Genomic DNA, 26,812 nt, shown 5'->3' with positions numbered 1-26,812 from the left:
TGAAGAATATTTTCGAAAGAGCGTATTATAAATATTACATTGTTGACAAAATTAATATTAGAAAGCTCTTCGAAATAGCGCGTACTGTGCTTTATTGTGATACATTCACTTGTTTTTCAGTTTAGCCAGGCGAGAGAAAACGAAAGAGAGACCTTCAGGAAAACTGGCAACTCAGCGAGATAATCCGGTGTGACATCACACCCAACCCCAAGCTGTGTACATGAACATTTTCTTATTCCCCAAACCCTCTCATACTATCGTCAAAGGTCAGCCAATCACAGCGGAGGAAATACAGACGTGTGTCAACTGTCGAAAGTTGTGATGAAAGAAGTTGTCTTAACATTATTAACATGGAATGGGAATTAGTGTACCTCTCTGCAGGCATTATAGCCACATCAGTTAGCCAATGTGTAGCATAGGGAATAGAAATCGTAGTTTTTGTTATTCTCTTGGCCGATGACGGTCGGAAATCAGCATATTCTGACAATTACACAGAGTAGATTAAATGAGACTGGACGTACTTCGCGAGTTAATTGCATTGTGTGTGGAGAGAAGTTTCGGTCCATCAGTAAAATTGAAACAGCTTCAATCACTGATGAGTCGTGGTGGGCTTAGTAAGCGACTTGATATGTGGATTACAGGCAAGCTGGATTTGTCTCATCAGAAGGAAATATTGTTCAACGATTTGTATGCTGAATGTAAACACGCTGCCCCCGGTGCACGTCTTTCATATCAACTCCGCACACGCTTGGAAAAGTTAAGTCGTGAAGACAGGAAAGCAGTAGTATCGAGAACTAAAGATGGTTGTGCTCCGTTGTTTCTTGCTTGTAATCGAGGGCATGCGGAGATTGTTGAATATCTTATCACAGTCTGTGATGCTGACGTCGAACAACGAGGTAACTTTCGTTTACTAACATCTGGTACCTATAATTAATTGTTTAAAGTGTTCGTCTTTGTACATTGCGTGCTCGAACTAATGAATACAAATTGTGGTATCTTAGTTTAAATACGTCATTGAAATATCCTGCCCCAATTGCACTATGACGACCGTTAATAATTAGTTGCTTACCGTCGATTTTTTTTGTTTTGAAATTATGTTTACCAATCAAGTTTCTAGTAGAACCCGTGCTGTTCTCATTATTTTTATGAGTATTATATAATTGCAATATGCTCACACCTTAGAGTATTTCCTTTCAGGTTTATACGAAGTTCAAGATGACCGGTCTGTTCATTGCGTTACTCCATTATGGTGTGCGGCCGTGTCTGGGCGCCTTGTAGTTGTTAAGTCACTTATAGGCCATGGAGCTCAAGTTGACGCCGTATCGGACACCGGGTCCACCCCAGTTCGCTCAGCATGCTTCATGACTCACTTGGATGTTGTTGCCTACTTGGTCGTCGAAGGTGGAGCTGATTTGCATAGGGCCAACTACAACGGTGGTAGCTGTCTCATCAACTCAGTGCAGAGTGTACAGTTATGCCTATTTCTTTTAGAGGTATGCATACATTTGCTCAATAGGGCGTATTTTTCAGCCAATATTACTAGTCTAATTCTGAAACAATATGCCAATTTTCGCGGTATATTTGTCTGTTATATTTTGAGTTCGTGTGCTGTGAAATGCGCTTTCTGTGCCCTTGCCTCATTGCTATTAAGTACATATGAAGAGCCTTAACCTCTGAGTGTTTTCAAGTAATTAAGACGTCTTGAGTAATTAAGAGGTCTTGACGTACAGAAACAATTATTAGTAACTGAATGGTCTTTGTTTTGGCTCTCTCCAGCATGGTGCTCAAGTTAATGCAAGAGATATTCAAAATAAGACTGCTCTACATTATGCTATCCATGAGCATAGGCTTGAGACTACTCGTCTTCTTCTGGACCATGGAGCTGATCCACACCTCTGTTCACGCTATGGGGATGATGCTCTTCAAACAGCATGTCTTAAGGTAAAGAGAATCATGAAAAATAATGTTATTTGCAGTGTAAGTAGTAATATTTTTGTTAAATAATGGTCCTTACTATATCAGTGTTTATTATATAATACCACGAGTACCTATCATTGCAATCCTTTGAAAAAAGTGTTATGTTGGCGAGTTAGCAAGGATATAATTGTAACCGAATGGAAGTTACCCTTTGTATTCTAACTTATTTTTGTGGAAAAAGACGTTTGATAATGGAATGGAATGTTCAGATGTATCATGTGAAATATATGATGAACTTTATCATACATGGTGTAGCATCAAACGAGCATTATTTCTAGGGTTTTGACTTCTTGAGTAGTTGTGTTAGTTGTCATCGTCTGGCTCAATTAAATTCACTTCTAATATAACAGTGTTGAAACTAAGTTAATAATAGGACATAAAGTCGATTGAGGCTGAAATATTCTCAAATTTAAAATGTTCTTTTACTAGGATAGTGTATCTTACTTTAATTCTGACATGATGTCAACTTACTTGTATAACCAGAAGGGTGGTGATGGCTCTTGCTCTAGATTTTTGGAAGTCACAGAGTTAAAAATATACATCATCTAATGCATCAAGATCCCTGGGAAGTAACGAATTGAGTTGGTTCAATACAGTTGCCTCTCAATTCTTTCACTGGTTGACCTCTGATGTGTACATATTTATTTGCTTAGACATCAAAGTGGAAGCCTCATAAGTCTGTAAAGTCTTTGTCTTTGTTTCGTCGCATTCCCTCTGATTTTCTTTTGGCCAATGTTTCTCAAATCATCATTGAGATCATCTGTAACATACTCCCGAGTTGCCATCAAATTTCTTTCTTTACCCGCCGTTCGCGTGACCACTTATTCAATCCATCCATTTGAATATCATTTTGCTGCTATGTCGCATTTAAATTGCTGAGCAATTTTCCCAGAGTGGCAATATCATTGCATTGCATTATTCTGCTAGCATTTCACCTGTACAGGTTGGTAATTAAAAGTTTCATCATTGTGGTGCTATGATATGGCTCATAAATTTTGTTTGTAGTCATCATTTTTGTTTAGTTGTTTTTGGTGTAATGAGAGTCTAGTTTGCCAATGTTTTAATTTGATATTTGCCAGGGTGCCACCCAAATATTTGAACACCTTTGTGAGCGAGGTTGCTATTCTCCGGAACGTATTGCGGATGCCCATGACTTGTTGGGATCCACATTTTTGGACGAGCACGGGGATGCAGCTTCTGCCCTGGATCACTGGCATGCTGCAGCAGACATCCGAAGGAAAGCAGCTGTGATGAAACAAGTTAGGGTGAGCTCATCCAGTGCAAGTGCAAGTTCCAGTTCAAATTGTTCGAGAACAACTTCAAGTTTGGATGATAGTTCCATGGATACTGATGGCTCGACCATGGAATCTGAGGCAGATGCCGAGGATCCTCCTCGGGTTTCAGAATATGAAGCCAGTAGGGCGGCCCCATTTGATGAGGCTGAGTTCAATTATTCACGGATGACTTTGGAGGAAGTAATGAAAATAGGTGCAGAGGCAGGCGCTGACGTCTCAGAATTGATGGATGATATCTTCAGCAGTCATCTCCCAGCAATGGACCCACCCCTAGAGCAAGCATACATTGGTGATCTGGATGCCCTAAGACTTTATTCACTTCAGGTTTGTGTCAAGTATTTATAATCACTATTGTTTAGGCTCGGCCAGCTTTTTGAACTTTTGAACTCCCTTCATTTCGGTCCTAGTTGGGCCTATATTCATTCTTAATTCAGTATCATGATCAAAACTTTTAGTGATATTTCTTATTATTTTATGGTTTTAAAATGGGGATAAGAGCTGGAGTGTCAAGCTATGAAATGAAGGCTTTTTGCTCTAATGTAACCGGTATTGTGTGTAGCATATCTATGGCATAGTAGCATATAGCATGTCTAGATGAAATAGGCTACCATAATGGTTATCATAATGTAAGCAATTACTATGATAATAAGCAATGTACTACACTCAAGGGTATTTGCTCCCTATTATTTTAGTGTATTTGCTCACTAATTCCACTTTTGTTTAATGGCCTGTTGCCTATGCCTTTCTTATTTGCTATGTCGATAACCAATTTAATTCATTCTACACATACCATTTCACTTAGTGGTAGTAAGAAATTTATTTTTTACTCTACCGCATTTGCTGACATTTTATTATGTATCCATTGCAATTGATTGTGCTATTGTTGACCTGCATTGATTGAATCTTTCAAAGTATTTTTTAGGTTTATCCATCTGTCAATTGATTTTATCGTTAACTAAATCCTGCTGGTGAAATGCATGTTCATTTAATTTGTGAACAGTTTTTGTTAACATTTGGGTAATGTGATGAGCTTGATTGGTGGATTTTGTTTTACCCTTGCATATTTTGTAACAGCTTGCAGGTGTTCCATGGATTAAGTGTAAGTTTTGAGTATATCGTTTGAGTGAAGGTGCCAATTTGTTGTAAATATGTTAGTGCTTTGAATTAGATGACATATCTAACTCATCATATGGGGAGGAAGGAAGTATATAGAGTTGAAGAGGGGCTATTTGTAGAGTGGGATATTGGGTTGTGTTTTGTTGAGAGAGACTAAAAAATCGTTTGTTAGCTTGTGCCCATCCAAAATCTACCTTAATCCGTGGATAACCTATAGTTTTCTGACAGCCAATAACGTATGTGTGGTATGTTTAAAATGAAATTGAGTATCAAAGTAAGGATTCTTATTTAAAATGCAATATTTTACTTCACATCTATTTATCCTTTTAAAATTTAAAATTTTGCTCTTCACAGGTTTGTGAAAGAGTCCTTGGACCATCGCATAAAGACACAGTGTTTAGATTGATGTACCGGGGAGCTGCTTATGCTGATGCCATGCAATATCAGCGGTGCATTGACTTGTGGCGCCATGCACTGGAAATTCGAGTTGCAAAAGATTCAATCCTTTATGGAGATACATGCTTCACAGCTCAGGCTCTTGTTCGTCTTTATCTTGTTCTTCTTGAGAGACAGGTGTGTTTCTAGTGTGTATATTCTAAAAAATTTTAAACTGCTAATGAAGAGATATTTTGGGCATCATTCATGAGGGAAGGGAAACTTCACAATTATGACTAACCTTTTTTTTCTGTTGGTTCCAATGGTCCCTATGCTTCTTCTCTTGAAAGAGATTGACAAATGTTTGTTGTAAACATAAAATGATAAATTTGAAGTTGTAAGGAAGTTTGATGTTTAGTTTTTATTAATTTGATGTTAGTTATTTATTAATATCATATTGGTTTTAGTGTAATACAAGTTTTGCCTAAAAGGTATTAGGAAAAGTTTTGGAAAAATGTTTATTTCAGATATTGCTACAAAATGTCTCAAAACTCTTCAAGGTATAACCCTTGAGTGTCGACACACTTCTGTCAGTGAATTTTCTACCACTCAAAGGCTCCCTGGTCAGCAGATTCCAGAAGGTCTTTAAGGGCATGCATGCAGGTTTCTTTGATGGTACTTGGGGTCCTTTGAGGGAGGATTTCACTTTTAGGAATATGAAATAGTCTGCTGGAGTCAAGTTGGTACTGTAAAAGGTCGCATTGCAGGAGGTCTTCGCAAGCAGACACTTGACTCTGCTTTTGGTAATCTGTGAAGACCTTCGGGATGAGTTTAGCACAGATCTTTTGCATCGCCAAATTTTCAGTGATGAAGGTGTGCACTGTCATCTTATCAATACCAATACGATCTACAATCATGTGCACACTTAACCAATGGTCTGAATTAAGCAGTTCACGCACACATTGTACGTTGTCGTCAGTTCTTGATGTCAACAGCCATCCAGCATGGGGATCGTCCTCCACACTCTCAGCCATTATTGTGCCACTAAAAAACTGCAGTTTGTGATATGCTTTCATCCTTGGACACTTGGCGAGTCACGCCTAATGTTTCTGTACCTAATTTCCCCAGTCCAACACAAAATTTGATGGTGAACCACTGTTCAATCAGTTGCTGCATTTTGGGCGTGAATCGAGTCACTCGATAGGGGGCTAATAAAAACATGATCTAATCTGAACGAACCCTTGCAGACTATTGGTGCTTGGCAGGTGTTTATCGTCAGACCCCCTGCCACTGAGCCTTCCTTTTTTTCTTGCCTTTCATTTCTTCCTTGACAATTCCTAGGACATTTAGTTCAGTTTTTCATAGCTTAGACTTGGAGGTTGTCGATATTATCCCATGGTGATACTCTTCAATCTGTGGCTACAATCTGCATAATCTACAGAAGTGTAGATTACTTTTTTATTTGCTGATTTTTCGTACTGGAACCATGGATTCTCTTTGTAAATCTTGTATGGATCTGGGGTAGCAGTAAATCATATTCAGTCATCATTGCTTGCAACTTGTCCATAAATGCTTCAACGACATCACTTTCAGCTCTTGTGACACACTTTTTTCACAAATGTTATGCCTCCACATAAACTGCCATAATTAACCACTGTTTTCAGTGAAGTTCTCATGCTATACCATTGCCATTTATTCCTATACCATGTGATCATTTATTCCCATTCCGCCTATGGATATCTTCTTCCTTCTTGCAGAACCTCATACTTTTCTGAGGCTGCCTGTTCTTCCTTTGAAAATTTAATCCAAATCGAAGGGCAAATAGATGGACCTTTGCCTTCTTTTTCAGATCAGATATCATCGTCAGGTATCATATCAAACTCCAAGCAGAACCTCTGCATCCAATATTTTCAGAAACTTGGACTAGGTGACACTTAAAATTACGTTTTCTTTTACTGCAGACCTTCCTTATCGGTATTGTTAAAAGTTTCTGTAGGTTTTCTACCAAAAGATGCCATAGCTTAAAAATATGTGTACAGAGAGGTGCAAAATTGAACAAAGAATTGGCCATGTAGATATTTCAAATACATGTATCATGTCTGCAAAATGGATGGCATTCAGATGGATGTATGAATTGTTTTATGTAGTAATAGCGTATTCATTGTTCAAATTGCACATCTGGATTATTGAAAAATTATTGAATTATTATTTTCCACCAATTTCATAGGAACTTGCAAGCAAAACATTTTTTAGCATAGTACAGCAAAGACTGACTCTCATAACACCTTAGCCCAACCCATGGAAGAGCTGTCCAGATCAGTGATGGTTTACTGAATTCCATTTACTGTAATCTCATGTTTTTCTCAACCCTATTTTAACAGAAATACTAACTTCTTTTATAATATCTTGATGAATCTTTTACTAGCAACATAATTTGAACATTGCATAATGGTTAACATAGTGTTCTTTCATCGTGTTGAATTAAAATTTTTTCCAGCCATGGTTTTTTTGTTCTGAGAAATACTTTCTAATGCCTTTGGTGAATGTAATGAAGTTTTAGAGATTTTTTTTTTAATATTTTCAGATGGTATCAAGAGAGCGTGGTGAAAGTATTCACATTGAGGGTCAAGATGGTGGAGCAGTTTTTGCACAGGACAGGCTTAGGCACGAAGATGTCCTTGGTACCCTATGGTTGCTAGCAAGACACTTAAAAGAAGGTCACAGCCTGCTGCAGATTCATCCTATTCTTAAGCGTCAGCAAGAGGCAATGGATAGAACCTTAAGATGCGTAACTCACCTCATGCATTTGGCTTTGGCTAATGCTCCGACGCCTCATGCCAAGCATTTAGTTACCCAGGCTATAAAAGTGGCTGTTGCTTCGAACGTGCGTACATCCCAAGGGGATTCATTGTTGCATCTGGCAGTCTCCCGTATGCACGCAATGCGTGGTGGATACTTTGCTGCTGCAGCTATTGGTGGGCCTGTCCCATTTCCGGATGAAGGTTATTATAGTTTATTTTCTAAAAATGCCATTTTACTACCAGCCACTGTCTTCTTAGTAATCAGAACTTGAATTGTAAAAATGAGTTCTGTAATTGAATCAAAATATCAGTAATCGTATTTGTCCTTTTCACATCACACTGAAGTGTGGCAATATTTAATCTTATCAAATGAGGAGCGAGCTGGTACTCATATTCTTAAACAAGTTGTCTTTCTACAAATTGTTGCATGGTGAGTGCTTGCTTATTTAAACCACTAAATAGTTGAGTTTCCATTAAATTTAATCTGTAGGTATTACTTATCCTTTTTATTTCTTTTGTGGGCTAGATTATTTTGATTGATGTTGCATGAATGATATATAGGCTTTTTGCCGTAAGGTGCCCATAATTTTCAATAATTTTGTTGTTTTTTGTATATTCTCTCAAAAGCCATTCCATATGTGTGAAAAATAGAAATTATCTCATTTGTATTTTGAGTACCATGATCAAGATCTCAATATAATAAAAGCAATGCTGATTGTCAAAATTTATGAAAAGTGTGTGGATTGGTTAAATTGTTAAGTATATTTAAAGAACTAGTTAATATGTGCAGTAAAAACTCGATTTTGCATATGCAAAATTTGCCTAGTTCTTGAATCAACATCATTTTTTCATGGTCGAATGGATCGCCAAATAAATCAATGTAGATCGAATGAATGTCAATTTTCATGCTTCAGCGCCACCTGATCCTTCATGTAGCATCACCTGATCAAGATTGCAATCTAATTTTGTCAACAGTTTTAATTTGAATATGTGACTAGGTTTTGTTTATATTATGTACATCTTCATTCTACCCCGTGAGCCACCACTTGAGTGAAGGGGAGTGGTTATTAGGTAACATTAAAATAATTATTGATTGGCTCTGAAGTCAAAAAGTTGGTTATTCAACCACGTTAACCAATTTTGAAAAAGTTGTCTTGAAAAGTAATTTTATTGGTTTTAACTGTGTACTGTTATCATCTCTGGCTAGAGCAATTTTTTCAAAACACCAACAGTGCCCACTGCCTGTGGCTGACATTGCATATCATTTCATCTTGATGTTGATTTATGTATTTCTTTGAATGGTCAAATGTAGTATAAAACATTGCAAATTGAGTGGAATCTAATAATACAAGAAGTATGTGCGATTGTGGATAACTTGGTAGGAAGTGGAATATTCAAAATTCAAATCTAAGCACGATAAAAAAAGGAGTAAGTGCCCAGCCATTTGGCATATTCAGCTCTGGAATCACTTTGGACCTGAAGGTACCAAATGGAATGCTGGGGAGACTGTAACCTGCCAACCTTTGCAGTCTCCCGTACCTTCCCAGTAGTAATTGACACTGCTCTTCTTATAATTTTGCAATGTTCTCAGACTTGTAAAGCCTTCACACACTGAAAATTATGAGTGATCGCTTAAATTCTCATAGTAACTGTAACAATGAAAAATAACACTTCTTCATTCTTCCCGAGAGGCCCCCATTGGTTTGTGTGTCCTAATGTGCATTGGCTGTAGCAAAGAACACTTCATGATGAAATGATATTTAAACTTTTTTCCTAAATATAATGGAGATATCTTGTAACTCTACGAGGAATTGTACTTGAAATTTTTCTTTGCTCTGACATTTACATTTACAGCACTAGCTGTTAAAAAGTGTTGGTGTTTTATAATTTTTATGTGTTTATAATGCTATGTTGTATTTGATTTTCAAAAAATCTAAGTATACTATGTAAGAGACTTTTAATTGGCTCTTAGAATCGTCTCACAATCTAAGAACTGGCGTTGGAAAATTGCATAATTTCTGGATCTGGTTATTCTTTCTTCAGAGGCATTTGCTATTCCCATGTTGGAATAAATGATAGGCGTATTTGTAGTTCATAATATTGCCACTTAAATATATACATTTTTATAGCTTTTTTTCAATTTATTTTTACTGCAAACAGCTGGTGTTGGTGGTTCCCAGGGAATATTTCCTTGCCTGGATGTGATTCAAACAATTTTGGAATGTGGAGCACCTGTTAATGCACGAAATGAATCCTATTCAACACCTCTACATGTTGCTGCTGAGCCAGCAAATTTTAATCGGGAGGTATGATGTTATTTTTGTTTCATAAGCCTTGAATTAGGTGTCAATTTTGATTTCTGTCTTGCAATATTTATTATCATTATTATGTTACCATGAAAAGGATATACGAGGGGCTGGTGTAGTGTGGTATATAATCAATATATGGTAGTGCCTTTAAATTGCATTGGTGATTATTACATCTTACTGATGAGTACCCATGAAATTGTTTTACAACCAAATTTATAATGATTTATGTGAGTTAATTTCAGGATTAAATAATTCAGTTTTGTCAACCGCTGATTTGACAGAGAGGTTACAGAGAGTTGATTTTTGTTGAACTATATAATTAAGAAATTCTAAATATCAGGTTTAACTTCATTAACCAGTGTTAAAGTTGAACTGTTTGGAAATAAATCAGAGTGTTCCTAATAACCTCAAAGATGGGTTGTCCTAATTTCTAGACAACTTGCCAGCTCCTGATTTTTTAAATTTATTTACTTGAAGAGGTTTGGTTATGTAAAGTTGTTTGTAGGCTGAAATTTGAGTAGCCTTCTTCTACCATATTAACAGTTAATCTTTCATGAAATCTTTCAAATGTTTCCAGGTCTTCTCATTGCTGCTTGAACATGGTGCTCATTTAGATCAGCCTAATCGCACAGGTTTGGAACCAGTAGTCATGCTCCGTTCCATTCCAGAGGCTGAGAGTTTTCGTCTTCTGCAGTACTCATCACTAAAATGTTTGGCGGCAAAGGTGGTAGTTAGGCAGTGCATTCCGTACTGGGGTGGGCGAATACCAAAAACACTTGAAAGTTTTGTTCGAATGCATGAATGGTACTAGCACCTAAATGCGAATGTGTGGTTTAAACTAATGTTATTACATTTAATGGACCTTAAAGAGTGAAAATTATGTTTGATTCATTCTGTTTTTATCTCTCTAAATTAGAGAGCTTTAGATATTTTTTTCCTATTGTTGGAATCCTATAACAAGAACTCAAAATTAATATGAATGTGTGTTGAATTCTTTGTGTGAGAACAGTTGTTTTCAATTGAAGAAATGTGGATGGTATTGTGCCTGCTGTTCTGCAACTGAAGTTAACCCTTTATCTAGTGGTGGAAGGCAAATTTTATCCAATGATTTCTGTCTGGTATGGTTGCCATTTGTTACACATGGCCTCTGACATCAATGTATTTTGAAAAAATGCATGAGTGATATTAGGTAAATGAAATTGTTTTTAATACTTCAACGTAAATTCTCTTGAAAGATTTTCAGTTTAAGTGTGCATACATAAAGCTTGGATATTCTGGCAAGCATGACTCCTATTAGGTGTTCCATAGCTGTCCATTGCTACTGCCATTTTGTTGCCTGTTGATAAATATTTTTGATATCACTTGGAAGTAGGCTTGTTGAGGCCAGGAGGCAGTTTAGATTGAAGTGAAACTTGGAACGCTTAAGGATATGCCTAAAAAGTGTTGTATATTCAATGATTTTAAAGTTACCTTATGTACAAATATGGATTTAGGTGTAAATAATAATTGTTACAGTTAATAAATTGTCCCAAGTTGAATGTGTCAATTTTTTTCAGAAAGTTATTTAAGATTCTTGTGTAAGTGAAATAGCAAGGGTTCTTGTTTAGAATTAAATATGTACCTATGCACTAAGTATAGGTGCATATCGCTCATGTTTTAAATTCTAGTAATAAATTAAAAGACATGCTTTTGAACTAGTTAAGCATGTATGTCATAATATAATTGGAGCTTATGGAGGTATCATATTTTTCATCAATTAAAATGGTGAAGAATTATTATTATGTCTTACAATCATAGATAGCTACGGAGATTAGAACTTCTTGCAATATTCCACTTGATAAGATATATTTTTGACTAGTTTCGATGTAGTACATCGAAACTAGTCAAAAATAAATATTTATTATTATTAGGTAATCTACCAGTTGAGTTAGGTTTTGAATGGACACAACTACCATATAAATATTTTTTCTCCTACCAAAGCTCAACCCAATATCCTACTCTACAACAAGCCCGTCTTCATCTTTGTATACTTCCTATTGCAAGAAGTTCTCATCTCTGTTATCATGGAATGGTTCAACCTTATCACACCTGAAACTGTAATTTATATTATATCATAGATAGGTTTTGATGTACCCTAGAAACTAATTCATATCATCTTGGTATTCTAAAGAAAAAAGTACCTGTAAATTTGCACACAAACTAAATATTTTCTGCAAAGCATTTTATTTTTTTTTAATGTTTTCTTTGTCACTTCATGGGATTTTTCACCTAAACATTTTTCAAGTTGCACATCTATTATCAGATTTTCAACAGTTGGGTCAGTTATTATTGAATTATTTTTTCAAGAAGTAGAGAGAAATGATAAATTTAAAATTTTAAAATTACTTATTATTATCATTAAGAGCTAGAGACTATATTTCCACAAGTTATCTGTTAAACTGCAAGATGACCTTTGTGTTTAACAAAAACTCACTATAATAAGTGCAAAGGCAAGAACAAATTTGGTGTTCCACTACTTTAATGTGTACTCTCTTACCATCAATTCCAGCATCACTGTCCTTTAAATGTGACTGTCCAAAAAATGTTAAAGAGTTTAAAAAATAAACTTTTACATTGGCATATGTTTCTAATGGAGCTTAGTTATTAAAATAATTACTTTTGCCATTAATTTATTGTCATGTACATAATTATGCTGCTGCAGATTGTGCAATCAACAGGAGTATCACAGATTTTGTATTTAAGACAAATATAAATATGAAAGAACTAAAGCTAATAAAGTAGTCAGCCACTGGCTTGGGCTTGTTGAGCGTTGACAACCACCAACTACATTTACAGTAAAGGTGTCCACAATGTGAATTTTCCATCCAACATTAGAATGAGTGAAGCTGTTATAGTAAACAGTGTCTGGCCATGATGAGTTAGGCGTGATTTCTAGCATTCCAGCTTCTTGTTCTGTGAGGAGAGAAAATAAATTATTGATTCTAATCAGCCACGGCATGAATGTCAAGACAGTGAATTAAGAATGGGAGTAGAGGAAGTGCAGATGGGCAACTGGATGAAACTTACACTGGATAACGAACTACCACCACAATGATCAACTCATATAATACATTGGTTTTGATTTAAGAGGGAAAAGCTCGCCTGATACTGAGCTCCATGAGGTGTGATTCACATGTAATAAGATAGGTACAGGAGGAGAGTCTGCTCTTTTCCCTCTTGCATCTGCGGTTAAATTATAAGTAGCTGTGACACGCATAAAAAATCATGACTTTTATTTTATCTGGGGAGGTTCCATTCAAAATGTCACACAGATTTGAACCAGTGACTTTCCAGTCAGTAGTCATTTCAATGTATAAGCACTCGAAAAATAATTTTTATTTCATTTAAAAGGAAGCTATTTGGAATATAATGACAGTGTGCTCCTAATATTTTCAGAATTAGGTAATTGTGGAATGTAGAAGAATGAGGGGTAGATTTAATCATCAGAATAAAATCATAAATGTTAACATTCAGGTTAAGAAATATTGACATCTTAATGGCTTGTGAATAGTATGGAAGGTTAATTATGTTCAAAATTCCATTAAATTACCCACAGAATTGATCAGCAAAACTAGAATACTAAGTCAAATTGTGGGTCTTCCCAAGGTAGCAAGTAGTGTATGTGTATATTTAAGAGCTAAAAATACATAATTTTTTTCCTGGTACAGGACTGTTATAATTAATCATTAGCTTTATGTATCAGTATATGATAATATTTAAGGAATTTATGATGAAAATACATATAATCAGAATTGCATATTGGACTTCTTACCTTTGTCACACTTATAAATCAGAGAGCGATTAAATTTTTTAAAATCATTGAAGTCATCATCCCGTCTTCTGTCCCTTTCAGTACTGTGACGAGCAAGGCATAGTGGTCCAGCTGTACAGTAAACAAGAAAGCATTTTACTGAGGATTAAACGTATTTAACTCATCTTTTCAAGGTTAACTATATTAAGATACAAATTATTTTCAATATAAAAAGTTTAAATGCTAAAGAACCATCCATGGCATTCAATAATCATTTAAAAAATCTCCGAGATTTCTCTCCAGTATTTCTATTACAAAAGTTTTTCTTTCTCTCATATTTGTTCTACCTCAACTGTTACCGAGTTGCTGAAACTCTGCAGTCTTTGCATTACTTTCTTTTCCTTAGTTTTGTCTCAGTGGTACCCAGGGCTGTTCCTTCACCACCTGTTCTATTTTGGTGAAACAATTTTTCAAGAGGGCGCAGGCAAAAGAAGTGTGGTGAAGTAATACATGCAGTAATGTAATCAATCAGTGAAATCAGATTACGTCCTTTGTATTCCAACACACCTGCTCATCATTTATTTTCTTTGTGAGGCAGTCTTTTGGAGGATACGCTCCTACAATGCAGCCAAGAACAACACTTCGACAATTCATGCTAAGCCAAGCAATCAGTTTACATTTATTCATCATTTGATAGCAAATATCATTATTTGACTCATCATAAACATACAACTTTTAATGGAATATTGCATTGCAGTAGTATGTGTACCAAAATATGCCCCTAATATTGGTGATTGTCTTTGGGACGAGCCAAATAATCAATTTACCATGGGTACATAGCACATGCACCATATTTTCTGTCATATAAGACTCATATGTTTGTCTTTTATGAGAGATATTATCTGTTGTGGAGGAACTAGGAAAAATCAAGTTGCCACTATAACATATTATAAATTGATTGATCATAATACCTAAAGAAGTCAGTTACATAGAAGTTAGCAATGAGCTTATGAATTGGAAATCGACTAATGCCCCAAAGCTGCATTAATCAGTCAATTGGCTCATGAGATCATCTCCATTTAGAGTTAAATGTAATTCAATTGTTATTTAAGGGGAAGTGTCTAACTGCAACAGAAAGACGTAATTGGTAATTAGGTTCCATTTAATCTAGAATATTTTGCAATAACAATCAACCTTATAATTCACCTGATCCTAGATTCAAAGTTTACTGCCACTAATAATTTATTTATCTAGAAGATTAGGCATGCTTGATGATGACAATTCACTTTTATTTGAAAATATGTAAGGAATGAAATTAATGAAGGAAGGTACTATACAAATCATAAGTATAAGATGAATTTCTTGTCATTTAACCTCAGCTTGCCATTGGCTTATAATCTCATTATAACATGAAATGTCTCTTGCCAGGAATTCCACAAAACAAGAAAGCAGAATTCCTGTGTTTGAATTCAGTGACATTGACACTTCTCATGGATTATGTTTAAAAGTATTTTTAATGAACCAACTTCATTATTAAGTTCATAACTATGTCTTGACAATGTATTCCACTTACATTCAACCCAAAAATTTTAGTTGATTTAGTAGGCATGGGAATACATTTTGACTTGGTTATACATGGATGTACTTGAACCTACATATGTGGCAGTTTCTATGGAAGTAAAAGCTTCCATAGATAATTACAGATTTTACTGAATACCTGAACTTTGAGAACCTAAATTTGTGGAAACACAATACTTGAAGTACAAATTCAATTCAAGCTGCCAGATGTCTTCTTTTGCAGTTGTGGTTTGTGTTCAATAAAACTATTGATGCATGAAAATTTTAACTTAAATCAACCAAAGAGATGTTGCTATGAAGCTGTTATTTGAGGATGGACATTTTTCTACATGATTCTCATTCTAAATGTGTAAACCATTGGCACAGTAATCAACTGAAGGTCGGTTTGGTAGATGATGGTAGAGTTTACCTAGTACTAAGCCCAACAATGCATGAAAATTCACACAGGGTAGGGGGGCAAATGCCTTTTCCTGTGTCGGATATGGTTTCCCAGGAAGATCTGGATCCGAAAAAATCACACAGCTTGGGTGGTGCTGAGGGTGCCCAGAGAGGCTTGCTCAGGAATGCATTTGAATAATTGAAATCACATTCAAACTTTTTAGCTGGTGGCTTAACTTCAGCCTTTCACTGCGCTAATGATAATTAGTTCTTACCAGCAGTTGGTCTTGCTTGGCCTCTTGTGGAAAACTGTACTCCCGCAAGAACTCGTGCCTCCTTGTATTTCCTTCTACCTGGATTTTGATTCCGATCAATTCCCCCATGAGGTTCATCTGTGATGATCAGGGGATGATAAGCTTCTGGACTGTGTGGGTCATTGCCTCCCCTGACTTCAAATGTGTACCTCAGACCTCTTTTCAAGTACAATTCTGGAGCCAAATAACCATTAATATACCATGAAAACCCCGGAGATGGCATTCCTGCAAAGAAAAAATATATCAGATGAATAATTTTCACCCTGAAAGAAAAGAAACTGAAGTAAAATTAGCATTATAATATTTAAGAAATGGTCTTATGAGAGTACCCAGAAGTACCCGACCTAACGAAGAAATCAAAAAAATTTTGGAAGAAAATGTATGTATTTGTCAACATAATCTCCTTTCAGCTCCATGCACTTTTCCTGGCAATTTTTAATAAGTCGATACCCTTATTATAATAAGAACTGTCTTGCTCCTCAAAATAGCCATTAACTGCGGACGTCACTTCTTCACGGTTGGAAAATCTTTGACCATCGAGCCATTTTTTCAAGTTTGCGAACATAAAATAATCCAAGGGGGCTAAATCTGGCAAATAGGCTGCATGAGGTATCAATTCAAACTTTAATTCATGAATTTTGGCTATTGCAATAATGGCCTTGTGAGCTGGTGTATTGTCTTGATGAAACAACCCTTTCTCCTTAGCCAAATGCGGCCGCTTTTGCTTGATTTCTTCGCTCAAACATTGCAATAAGTTTGCATAATACTCGCTGTTTAGTTTAATAGTTTTTCCTATTTCAAGATAGTCAATGAAAATTATTCCACGCGCATCCAAAAAAACCGACGCCATGACCTTGCCTACAAATGAAACAGTCTTCACCTCCTTTGGAGCCGGTTCTCCCAAATGAATCCATTGTTTTGATTGTTATTTTGTCTCAAGTGTGAAGTAATATTACAAATAGTAACATTGCAAAAATTCTGCTTTGTTGCTCTGAAACTTTGTTAAACACTCAATTGAAACATCTTCATGACACTGGTTTTGCTTGAGTGTGAGCAAATACGGCACCCATCTTGCACACAGCCTTCTCATGTCCAAATATTCAGTTAATACGCGATGTACCACACTTTTTGAAATGCCTACTATGTCTGCTAGCTTGCATTTTCAGTCAATGATCATCCAGTATCACTTTGCGGATTTTCTTCACTGTTTCTTGAGTCGTCACCTTATTTGGTCTACCAATGCGATGCTCGTCTTGACAGCTCGTATGGCCTCATTTAAACTCTGCTACACTATATTTTACTGTTGTAAACGAAGGAGTAGACTCACCCAGAGTAGAATCCAGTTCAGCTGTTATATTGTTTGGGCTGAGGCCTTTCAAATAAAAGTATTGTATCACATAACGATGATCAATTTTCTCCATTTTCACAAATTCACTGAAAACTTTCACTATTGATGGCTACCAAACCAATACTAGACTATGTAGGGTCTTCAAACTTGAAACATATGCTTTATAGATTTCTTACTTTATAATACAGAGATATTTTTCAAACAACTACCACCATCTCTAGGTCAAGCCGAGTACTCCTGGGCCCTCCCATGTAATGTAAGAACATGCCACTTCTGTTTATATTTATTTTTTTAATATTGATATTAACCTAAAATTTTATGCCATAAGGGGAAATTGCAATCTGCAATGCAATTTTCATTAGGCAGTCAATTAGTGACTTTAGGCTTTGTGAAGTCCTATTCATAATAATAATATGTTCATCTGTAGAGCAAGCACAGTGCTCTATGCATTTGTCATATGTATTGAGAATACATATGACAAGTGTATGGAACATATGAATAGGAAAACAATTAGTTGGCAGGTAGAAATACACAATAGTTCGGACATCAAAATAATATACACTTAAGTTTTACATGCATATTCATTTACACTATAACAGCACTCATCTATCAGATATGCAAAATAGCATCTACTTGAACAGGTTAATAGGCTAAGCATGTGTTTCTGATGTCTATTTAAAGCAGGTAGGAGTTACTGTGAATGCAGTAGTCAGATGAAATGAACAGGGTGTGAACATATTATTGGCTGTGAGCATGTAAGGTGATAATACAATAGCCAATATTGGTTTTTTGATGAACTCTATCCTGATATTTCAGTCAACTAGATAACTAAAATATTGGTATAGAGTGCCACAAAAAATAAATGCTGGCTATAGGATCAGTCATAGTTGTTTTGACAAAAATTAAAATGCATAAATAAGAAGTATTTGTGACTGAGACAAGCATCCAGATCAATTGTGCCAGCTAGAGCATTTACCTCTCAAGAAATTATTTTGTATTCTAGGCATTAGTCTCAATGTGTGCCAGGACCATTTTATTTTATTATTTATTTATTTTATACCCAGCCAGCCACCGCTAGGGGGTGAATACACAACAGACTAATTTTGACCATACCATAGTCAGACAATGTTATTCTGATACCTTATTGTTCATGGGAAAAATGATATCTTAAATCTTCAAATGCATCTTAAATCTTAAAACCATTAAGTAAAGATGATCCACTACAGTTCCCCAGATATTTCCAGCTGGTACCCAGCATGGCATTAGTTTTTGCTGGTTGGATCTAGCTGAAGTTAAACAGTATGTAAAGTTTAAATATGGTAGATGGTGATTTGGGGGTGGGAGGAAGCAGTTCCATTTCCTATGTTGGAAATGATTTCAAAGAAAGTTCTAGGGCCTAAAAAATCCACACAATTTGTGTTTACTGGGGTTTGTCAAGAGACATCAACCAGATCATCAATCAACACTATCAAATTTTGAAATGGATTGATGCAACTCTTCACTCAAATCTCCTACTTGGCTGGCCTCTTCATGAGCTATCTAAGCCAAATCAATGGTGCAAGATACATCCATACAACTGTTTTTCTAATAATCCTCTAAGAGAATATTTTCTTACCGGTCATTCCATGGTATCCTCTTTTTCCTCCAGAGGGGCCAAGGGTCGCTGTAAATAATCTTATATTTTGGTCCAATATATGTGCAATATTCCATGGTTTCCTAAAATAGTGAATAATTTACTCAAATCCAACATAAAACATGATTTCAACATTGTTATTCAAAATCCAACTAATGCCACACATTTAAAACTGAAATTAAAGGATTCCAATTATTTATCTCAATATGCTATCGAAAATGTATTTTTATCATACTTGGGCTCAGCTGATGAACGAGTGAAAGCAAAGCAGTTGCTTTCTGCTTCCTTGCGTCCTAAGTTAATAGATAAACTTCCTCTAGGGTAGAGGTCATGGAATGAAGGTTCTTTTTCACCAGTAAGAACACCCAATGCCCATATCAGTTGAACATCACGGTCAGTAGGGATTTCTTTATCTCCTGGGTCAGAATCTTAGGAGAGAAATAAATCTTCAGTATTAATAGTCAACATATGATTGCTAATTTATAGTATAGCTTAAAATGTAAGTAAATGGAAAAGATCAAATAAAAAAATGGGTCTGGTACCAATGTGTATTATATTTTGTACTGACTTGGAATAAGAGATCTTCTGTAAGTAATTGTGTTAATGCCATCAGCTCTAACTGCTGTGTGCATCTGGTTGTCATCCAGACCTCCTAATAATTCATCTCTGCACACTCCTTTGTATTGTCCAAGAACTTTGATGCACTGAAAGATAAAAACAAGATCAAAATTATGCAATGGAATTATTCTACATATTAATACTGGGAGAAGCTCATAAATTACATAAAGGTAGTCATGAATAAAGCATAAAGGATTATATCCCTCATGTAATATATTTTGTGAGCTTCTCAATTTTCACACTACTTTTTGCTCCAATGGAAATAGTGAGCATATCAATGATACATGATGCTTCCACAAATTTGTAAACAGATAGAGGAAGAATCTAAAAGAATGATATTAAGATGGATTAAAGAATAGAACTTTCATTTATCTACTTACTGGTGCTTTAGCTGTAACATTGTAGTCATTTGCAAAACCTCTGTACCCATCAATGTATGCAATTGCAACATCGGAGCCAATCATCTGAGCTCGAGTGGGTGAACCACTAATTCCAAAAGCCATGTAGTCATTTTCATCTGTAAAATGTTTTAATGAACACATGTTTTAGGCATCTTTTTACCAGTTTCATTAATTCATAGTTTTACAAGGTAAATAAAAACTGATGCAATGAATTTTTAAATGAAATTACAAAAGCAACATTCATAATTTTTTTATACATAAAATATATGAACTAAATATCTTCAGTTAATTTAGTAAATATTGCAGCGAGATTAGAAAAATGTACATACTAAAAGTGTATCTGTTTTTCATTCAATTGTATTATACATTAATTCTGGTTGATAGTATGAGTGGTGGAGGGTAAGTAGTAAATAAGGCAAGAAAGAATGATGAACAAGTGCTATTGGAAGAGATAGCGATGATGGTTCAACTGCAATGATTCATGGACTACTTCAGGGAGTTCTTGACAGAACTTTCTCACAGAAAAAAAATTCTCTAAGAAGGATAAAATATTTGAGTATTCATTCCTAAAGCATGCATTAGGCTCCTAAAGCATTAGGCTATGTAGGCACTGTACTCAGTGCCAAGTCATTTTTAAGGCAAATTTTCATTAACTGGGTTCAAACTTACATTTCTTCCCCAGGCTTCTACATGGCACAACCTCTTCCTCCTTATTATGTACTCTGATCTCAATCTGACCATTAATACTGAGAATTTTGTTTACAGGATCAGAGGTGGCATCTATATTTTTCACATTTCTCTTGCACCAAAGGATATTACTCAAGCCAAACATTATGAGGAGTGGCATCTGATAACAATAGCAACTTTTTCTCTCAGGACTTATGAACTGAAGAGTTTCATTTGCCCATTTCTTCCATAAGTATGGCATTTGTGTCTACCAAGAACTATTTATTGGGCTGATTGGCATTATCAAATGTAGGTGAATTTCTAAGTAGCCAAAATTTAAAGGTCAATAGAATTTTAATTTACATTTCTGATAGGTCATGAATATCAGTAACAGCTAACTAAATCTTGAGGATGAGGAAATGGCAAATAATTTTCAGTCAGAAGTATCTGCATATTGATGATGAGTATGACGAAGTGCTGAAAGTTCTCAGGTTAACTATGTTGTGGATCCACATAGTATCATTCACTCTTCATATTCTCTAGCTACCTCTTTTGGCCATTAAATTTTCATTTATTCAGCACATGATTACCAAATGGTGGTCTATCTGGTCAAGTCGGACAAAAGGAAAATCCCACGTTTTTTTAATGTTACCCAAATGATCATACTATATATGGCCCAAAACATTTTGCGAAAATTGAGGTCACAGTAAGGTGTAAACATTAGGGTTTATTCTAACATAGCATTTGAAAAGTCTTCAGAACTAACAACTTCCCATATCCATGACTGCCTAGTTGTGATGAGTTGTTAAGCAAGTAATGTATTTTTATTGAATAGCATATTAGAATGGGCTGGCTGGATGTTAAATACTCACCAACTTGAGCGGCCAATTCAATAGTTATTTGTGGGCCAAAAACCTCCCAGCTAACTCTGAATTCTTTATGCAACTGAACACAGTTTGGTAATGAATTTTTATGCGGCTGAAAGAAAAAACGTGAAATGAATTCAGTTCTCACCAGGTTAAGTAAAAGCATAAACATCACTTTTTCAGCATTATACTGTATAGTTTATCCAAGAATCCATACCACAATTTTGACCAAAGAGGGTGGTACATTGAGTCCATCTGGAACAATAACTGATCCATAATTTTCTTTGGTATCAACGTCAAAAACACTGAACCAATCTATATCAAATATTGTGAGCTCTCCTGGCAATTCTAGCTTAACAGATTCCCTCAAGTATGGCCTAATAGGATCCAGACTACCAAAAGGGAAATAAATATCAGTTTCTCATCTTTAAAAGACTTGAAGATTCATAAAACATCAATGAATTAAACACATACTATCCATATTCATCAGGAACTTTATATCCTTTGGAAGATGGTTGTGGCCCTACTCCAACCCAGAAATATGTACCTGTAACAAAATATTATTTTAATAGTTTGACTAGTTCTTCATTGTTGACTAGGTTGGCATTAACCTATGGAATTCAGGGGCATGATACAGCTTAGGTCATGCCAGTTTCTGAACAGCAAAAGGTCATTATTTTTCAAATTCATTATGATCTACAAATATCTGACTGCATTTAGTTCTGTTACTAATATATTTATTTTACTTGCAAGAAATGGATATTGGCACCCTTCTTTCATTTCATTAGCAATAATCAATCTTGTAAAAATATCACATTAACAAAAAAAGTATGCAATTATAAAAAATCAGTCAATATGTGACCAAGTACATACTCTTTCCTCCACCATCGTAAGAAAATTCTGGAAGGAGTAATGTTTTAGCATCCAAAACTTGTATTGGACCAGAGGTAACACCATGAGCCTTGCGAGTTAGCTGAGAAATCCTTTGGGTTGCAGGTGGGTCAAAATCATCAGGTGTGTAAATGTCTCCAAAGGTATTCTGTTGAAAAAAATATGATTTTACACATAAAAACCATAAAATGATAGAGGTCATGTTTTAAATTGTCATTTTCATTTTAAATCTTATAATTATTAGTGTATCACTAGGGACTGACAATCAATTTCACTTAAATCTATGTCTGACTACTGATGTGTTTGCATATTGGGGTAAACAAATCACTCTTAATCCAGGCAATTTTCTACGAACAAAATTTGGATGATATCAAACATTTTAATTTTACATCACAAATATATCATTCACATTCATCACAGACAGAATGTATAGCTATACAAAGAGGATTATACTATTAAAATGAATATTTGATAATTTACCTCACATTGGGCATTAGCCCGAAAAAGTGAAAATACATATTGTAGCTTCACAGCTTGAATTAAATAACTTCAGAAAAGTTTTCAAAAAATCTCTGGGAATTTCTGTTACTTTTTTGCAGCTGAATATAGCTTTATTAGCAGGTACCCACAATTAAAATGTCAAATTTAATAAAAGAAATGGTTGGAATAGAACTTGGTAGAAAATAATTAAAATGTTTGTCACAAACCTGACTAGAAAGGTCATACACTGCTAACCATTTTATTTCGGTTATTTTCTTGCCATCAGGCAGCTTAAGTGTGAAATCCTTATTGTAGTATCGGCCCAAAATATTTGTCCTGAAATTTTAAAAACAGTGAATGTAAGAATGTTTTCTCATAATGCTTTGGAAAAGTTATGATGAAACTAATTGTACTTAATAACATGAATTCCTTCATATAATTTATTTACAATTTGAAAGATAAGTGCCTATTTTTTATCTCATTAAATGCAATAGTAAAGCTCAACCAAATATGAAAATTGATATGATGCACAAATTCCTTAAAGAAAATTAACAAACTTTAAACTATAATTCATCCTTACTTTCCATACTCGTTTGGAACTATAAAACCTAAGGGTCCTGGGCGATTGGAGGCCCCTGCCCAGAAGAAGGTATCTGCACCGTTTCCATCATAGTTGAAATTAGTCAAAAGAAACGTGGTATCATCTACAGCATGAACTTCTCCAGATACTTGATGATGGTAGGAATTCATCTTCCCTATGTATTTTCCTTGATATGGATCTCCATCTTGACGCCCTTCAGTACTCTGACTTACACCATGTTTTAAGAGAAACACTGTAAATGGCCATAAAAAATAGTAACTTAAGTGAGAGGGTAAAATTGAAAATATTGGGTCATTGGCTACAGGTGGTATGTATAAGATTTCCTGAGCAAATTCAATGACGAATCAGTAGCTTTCACCTTCATCAATATGTTGTTCAGAGAACCATTCAATTATTGGTAAGTAGGCGTTAGGTTTTTAATTTGCCGCGAAGATATAAACAAAAGAAAATTAATCTAAGCACTTTAAGGACTTCAAAATCACAAACACGAAAATATTACTTATTGATAATTATTAATATGTTAATGTTGTGATTAAATAATAATCAATACTTATATCAGTTGTACTCTACTAGGGGTGGTTGGCATGATACATGAAAATACGTGCAAATTTTGGGAAGTTTCAATGCACCAATAACAATATTCCAATTTTCAAACTTCGTGGATATAGATTTTAACGCATACGCATATAAATATCAGATGCGTATTTAATGTAACGAACAATTTATTGTGTCGATTATTTACAAGTGAACCTTAACTTAACCTTGTAATAATACATCTGCAAATACGTAAAGTTATTATACATGAGGCATTTTTTTTGGAAATGGCGTGTAAACGTATCTCAACCATAGTTAATATCATTTAGGAGTATGAAACTTCAAGAAAGTTAATTTCAAAAGAAAGACATTATACCAACACAAATTAATAACGGTATGTTCGGTCATTAGTGAACGAAACAGCTGCGAGAGCCGCAACAGAAACTTTCATAAGTAAAAATCAGTGAGATATTACTTACATATGAAGAAGATAAACCATGAGTTCCTTTGATTTCTACATATGACTTTTAACATTCTATATGAGATTATCTCACGCTATTTAACAGAAACATTGAAACAATTCTTCTACTTCCCTCTGACGTGGTTTTTCTCGGCGGATAACGGTCTGGCGTCCTTCCGACCGCTTTAATCTAACCAAGCCCTTTGCTACAGGTCAGTCCTCCTTCAAGGCTAACATGCTCAAAACTTTCACCTACTTCGCCTTGGCGGCAGGAACTGAGTGTAAAATTTGGAAAGATCATCCAAATAAGTTTGCTTATATGTTAAGTTACTGTTGTCAAAGAAGTAGGGCTGACGAATATCGCGGTAGAACTGACGTACCATGAAAAGATAAGATTATTCTTCCATGGACGAACCTCGGATCCCGTGTAGTTATGAGCACACGCCTTGATGCCAAGTTTGAAAGCTGATGAATATTCAAAAGACCATAATGTATGCAATGTTCAAGGATTTATAGTGTCAATGTCTAAAATTCGTATTTGAGAAAATAATACACTATCTACTAGTTTTATTGCGCATGCATACTCATAAAAAAAGTAGCATTATTAAGGCTCCCACAATCCCAAGGCATATATGGGACCCAAGAGATACACGCTGATACTAAACTTGTGGGATAAGCATAATAATATGCCATAGGTCTTAACCAGACGAAGTTTATATCGTTCTGTTCTTTCTTAATCATGAAGCACGCATTACTCCCCGATAACACTCGTGCGATCTCGAAGACTTGAACGAGCGATCTCAACATCTAGAACTTCACTAGGCCAACACGTTGTCCCCTAGTTTGTATTCTTCCGGGTCAGATGGAAGAGAGGAATTTGCTCCCAAAGACTTTTGTGTAGAAATACCCCGCAATCAAATTTGGCACCGAGTAGTAATATAATAATAAATTATGTGCAGGTATTCATAAAAGAGAGCGGTTTAAGGGGTGTCTTGGGAGAACTTTCGACGGGATGACGGCATTGAACGGTAATGGACCACTTCGAGGAATGAGGTCACCCTGCTCCGGATATTCCATTCGTGAGTTAGAGCACTAATGCATCAAAATCGTCGAGGTGCCATTGTCTTTTGTGACGTCAACGTGATAGTTAATCCAAGATTATTTTCTTGTCCGTCATTTTTTCTATCGACTGTGATTTGGAAAGTGAATGAACGCCATCGTTGCAATGTGAAATTCATTCGTCATGCCTGGGTAACCTTATGTTACTGCATTACTCACGCCGAGCTGGAAGCGTGACGTAGTGGGAGCGCCCTGGGTTGCGTGATCTGTGCATTATTTTCTGCGACAATCACTCAACTATCGATGGCTTTCAAAAAGAAGATAATTGACCCTGTTACCCGAAAGACGAGGCTAGATGAGTGAACTTTTGAACTATAAGCCTCCTGATGCTTGTATCATAAGAACTTAACAAGTCCATTATAGAATGAAACTTAAGGCAGAGATATTCCTCCGCGAAGACCATCTTGGAAAAGAATCCAGAGATATTTGTAGCATTCGAAAAATCATTTCTAAGTGTCGATTGGAATAAAAGGTTTTTATTCTGAAGTGCGAAGAAGTGTTCCGAACAGTGATTCATTGTCTGTACAAAGGCCAGGCGGCTGTCATTCAATATGGGCGTAGAAAAAGAAATGAGCAGGAGTAAATACATACATCGAGCAGTGAGATATGGGCGTACTCTCTCATTGATTATTTTCAATATAAACGTAGAGAAGCAATAAAAAAATCGTAGGAGGTTCTTTGGCTGTTGAGGTAGAGACAGAAGAAGATCCGGCTAAGGTGCTAATGGAGGAGTACTACCTTCAAATGAACAAAAGAAATAAATATGATCTTCAGTGGGCGAGCTAAGGCCTCAAAGTGAGGAATGAAAAGCTACAAGAAGTGGAAGAATTTTCTAATTTGGGATCAGAATGGATTCATCGAATCAAGTGGATAAATCGAATTACTAACGAGAAGTATAAGAAATAATTCTAATGAAACTGCGACCGACGCCACCGTCAGCCGAGGGTAAGAGGCATGATGGCCTGATGAAGATAGCAGTCGAGGGGAAAGTGAACTGGTCGAAGGATCCCCGATGTCCGAAGATCATCAAGGATAACCGTCAATGAGATACAGAAGTAGAATTCAGACTATCTGAGCCCTTGGGTTCACTGCCAATTTTACGAAAGTTGTCTCGCATCCGAGTGCTCGACTGCCATCTTTTTCATTTTTTTATTGTTTACATGGTTTAAATCTATTCATTGGTATTTGTTTTAATGGATATACATAAAACTGTGAACCACATATATTTTAGCATGGTATAGCGTCGTTCAGCTCAAGCTAAA

General features: G+C 35.6%; 2 protein-coding genes across 2 annotated transcripts; one reads left to right on the top strand and one right to left on the bottom strand.

The window, feature by feature from the left end:
* The first annotated feature begins 236 nt into the window (after positions 1-236).
* Positions 237-11,411, top strand: m-cup (ankyrin repeat protein mann-cup). The gene is made up of 8 exons (XM_071589073.1): positions 237-896; positions 1,198-1,493; positions 1,777-1,941; positions 3,057-3,596; positions 4,743-4,961; positions 7,348-7,765; positions 9,725-9,870; positions 10,451-11,411. The coding sequence occupies exons 1-8, from the start codon at positions 506-508 to the stop codon at positions 10,682-10,684; spliced, it is 2,409 nt and encodes an 802-aa protein (XP_071445174.1). The 5' UTR covers positions 237-505; the 3' UTR covers positions 10,685-11,411.
* A 688-nt stretch (positions 11,412-12,099) lies between these two features.
* Positions 12,100-24,557, bottom strand: knk (protein Skeletor knk). Its single transcript, XM_071589067.1, has 14 exons — positions 24,451-24,557; positions 23,417-23,669; positions 23,064-23,172; positions 22,339-22,504; positions 21,940-22,012; positions 21,683-21,857; positions 21,472-21,577; positions 19,913-20,049; positions 19,483-19,618; positions 19,150-19,342; positions 18,897-18,997; positions 15,895-16,158; positions 13,685-13,795; positions 12,100-12,825 (listed from the first exon to the last, which is right to left on the bottom strand). The coding sequence occupies exons 1-14, from the start codon at positions 24,503-24,505 to the stop codon at positions 12,611-12,613; spliced, it is 2,094 nt and encodes a 697-aa protein (XP_071445168.1). The 5' UTR covers positions 24,506-24,557; the 3' UTR covers positions 12,100-12,610.
* Positions 24,558-26,812: the final 2,255 nt, after the last annotated feature.

The sequence above is a fragment of the Hetaerina americana genome, unplaced genomic scaffold (genome assembly GCF_022747635.1).
Source record: "Hetaerina americana unplaced genomic scaffold, ioHetAmer1.1.p SCAF_32, whole genome shotgun sequence".
Lineage (NCBI taxonomy): Eukaryota > Metazoa > Arthropoda > Insecta > Odonata > Calopterygidae > Hetaerina > Hetaerina americana.
Note: the sequence above shows the minus strand (reverse complement) of the source record. Positions and strands in the feature narration are given on the sequence as shown.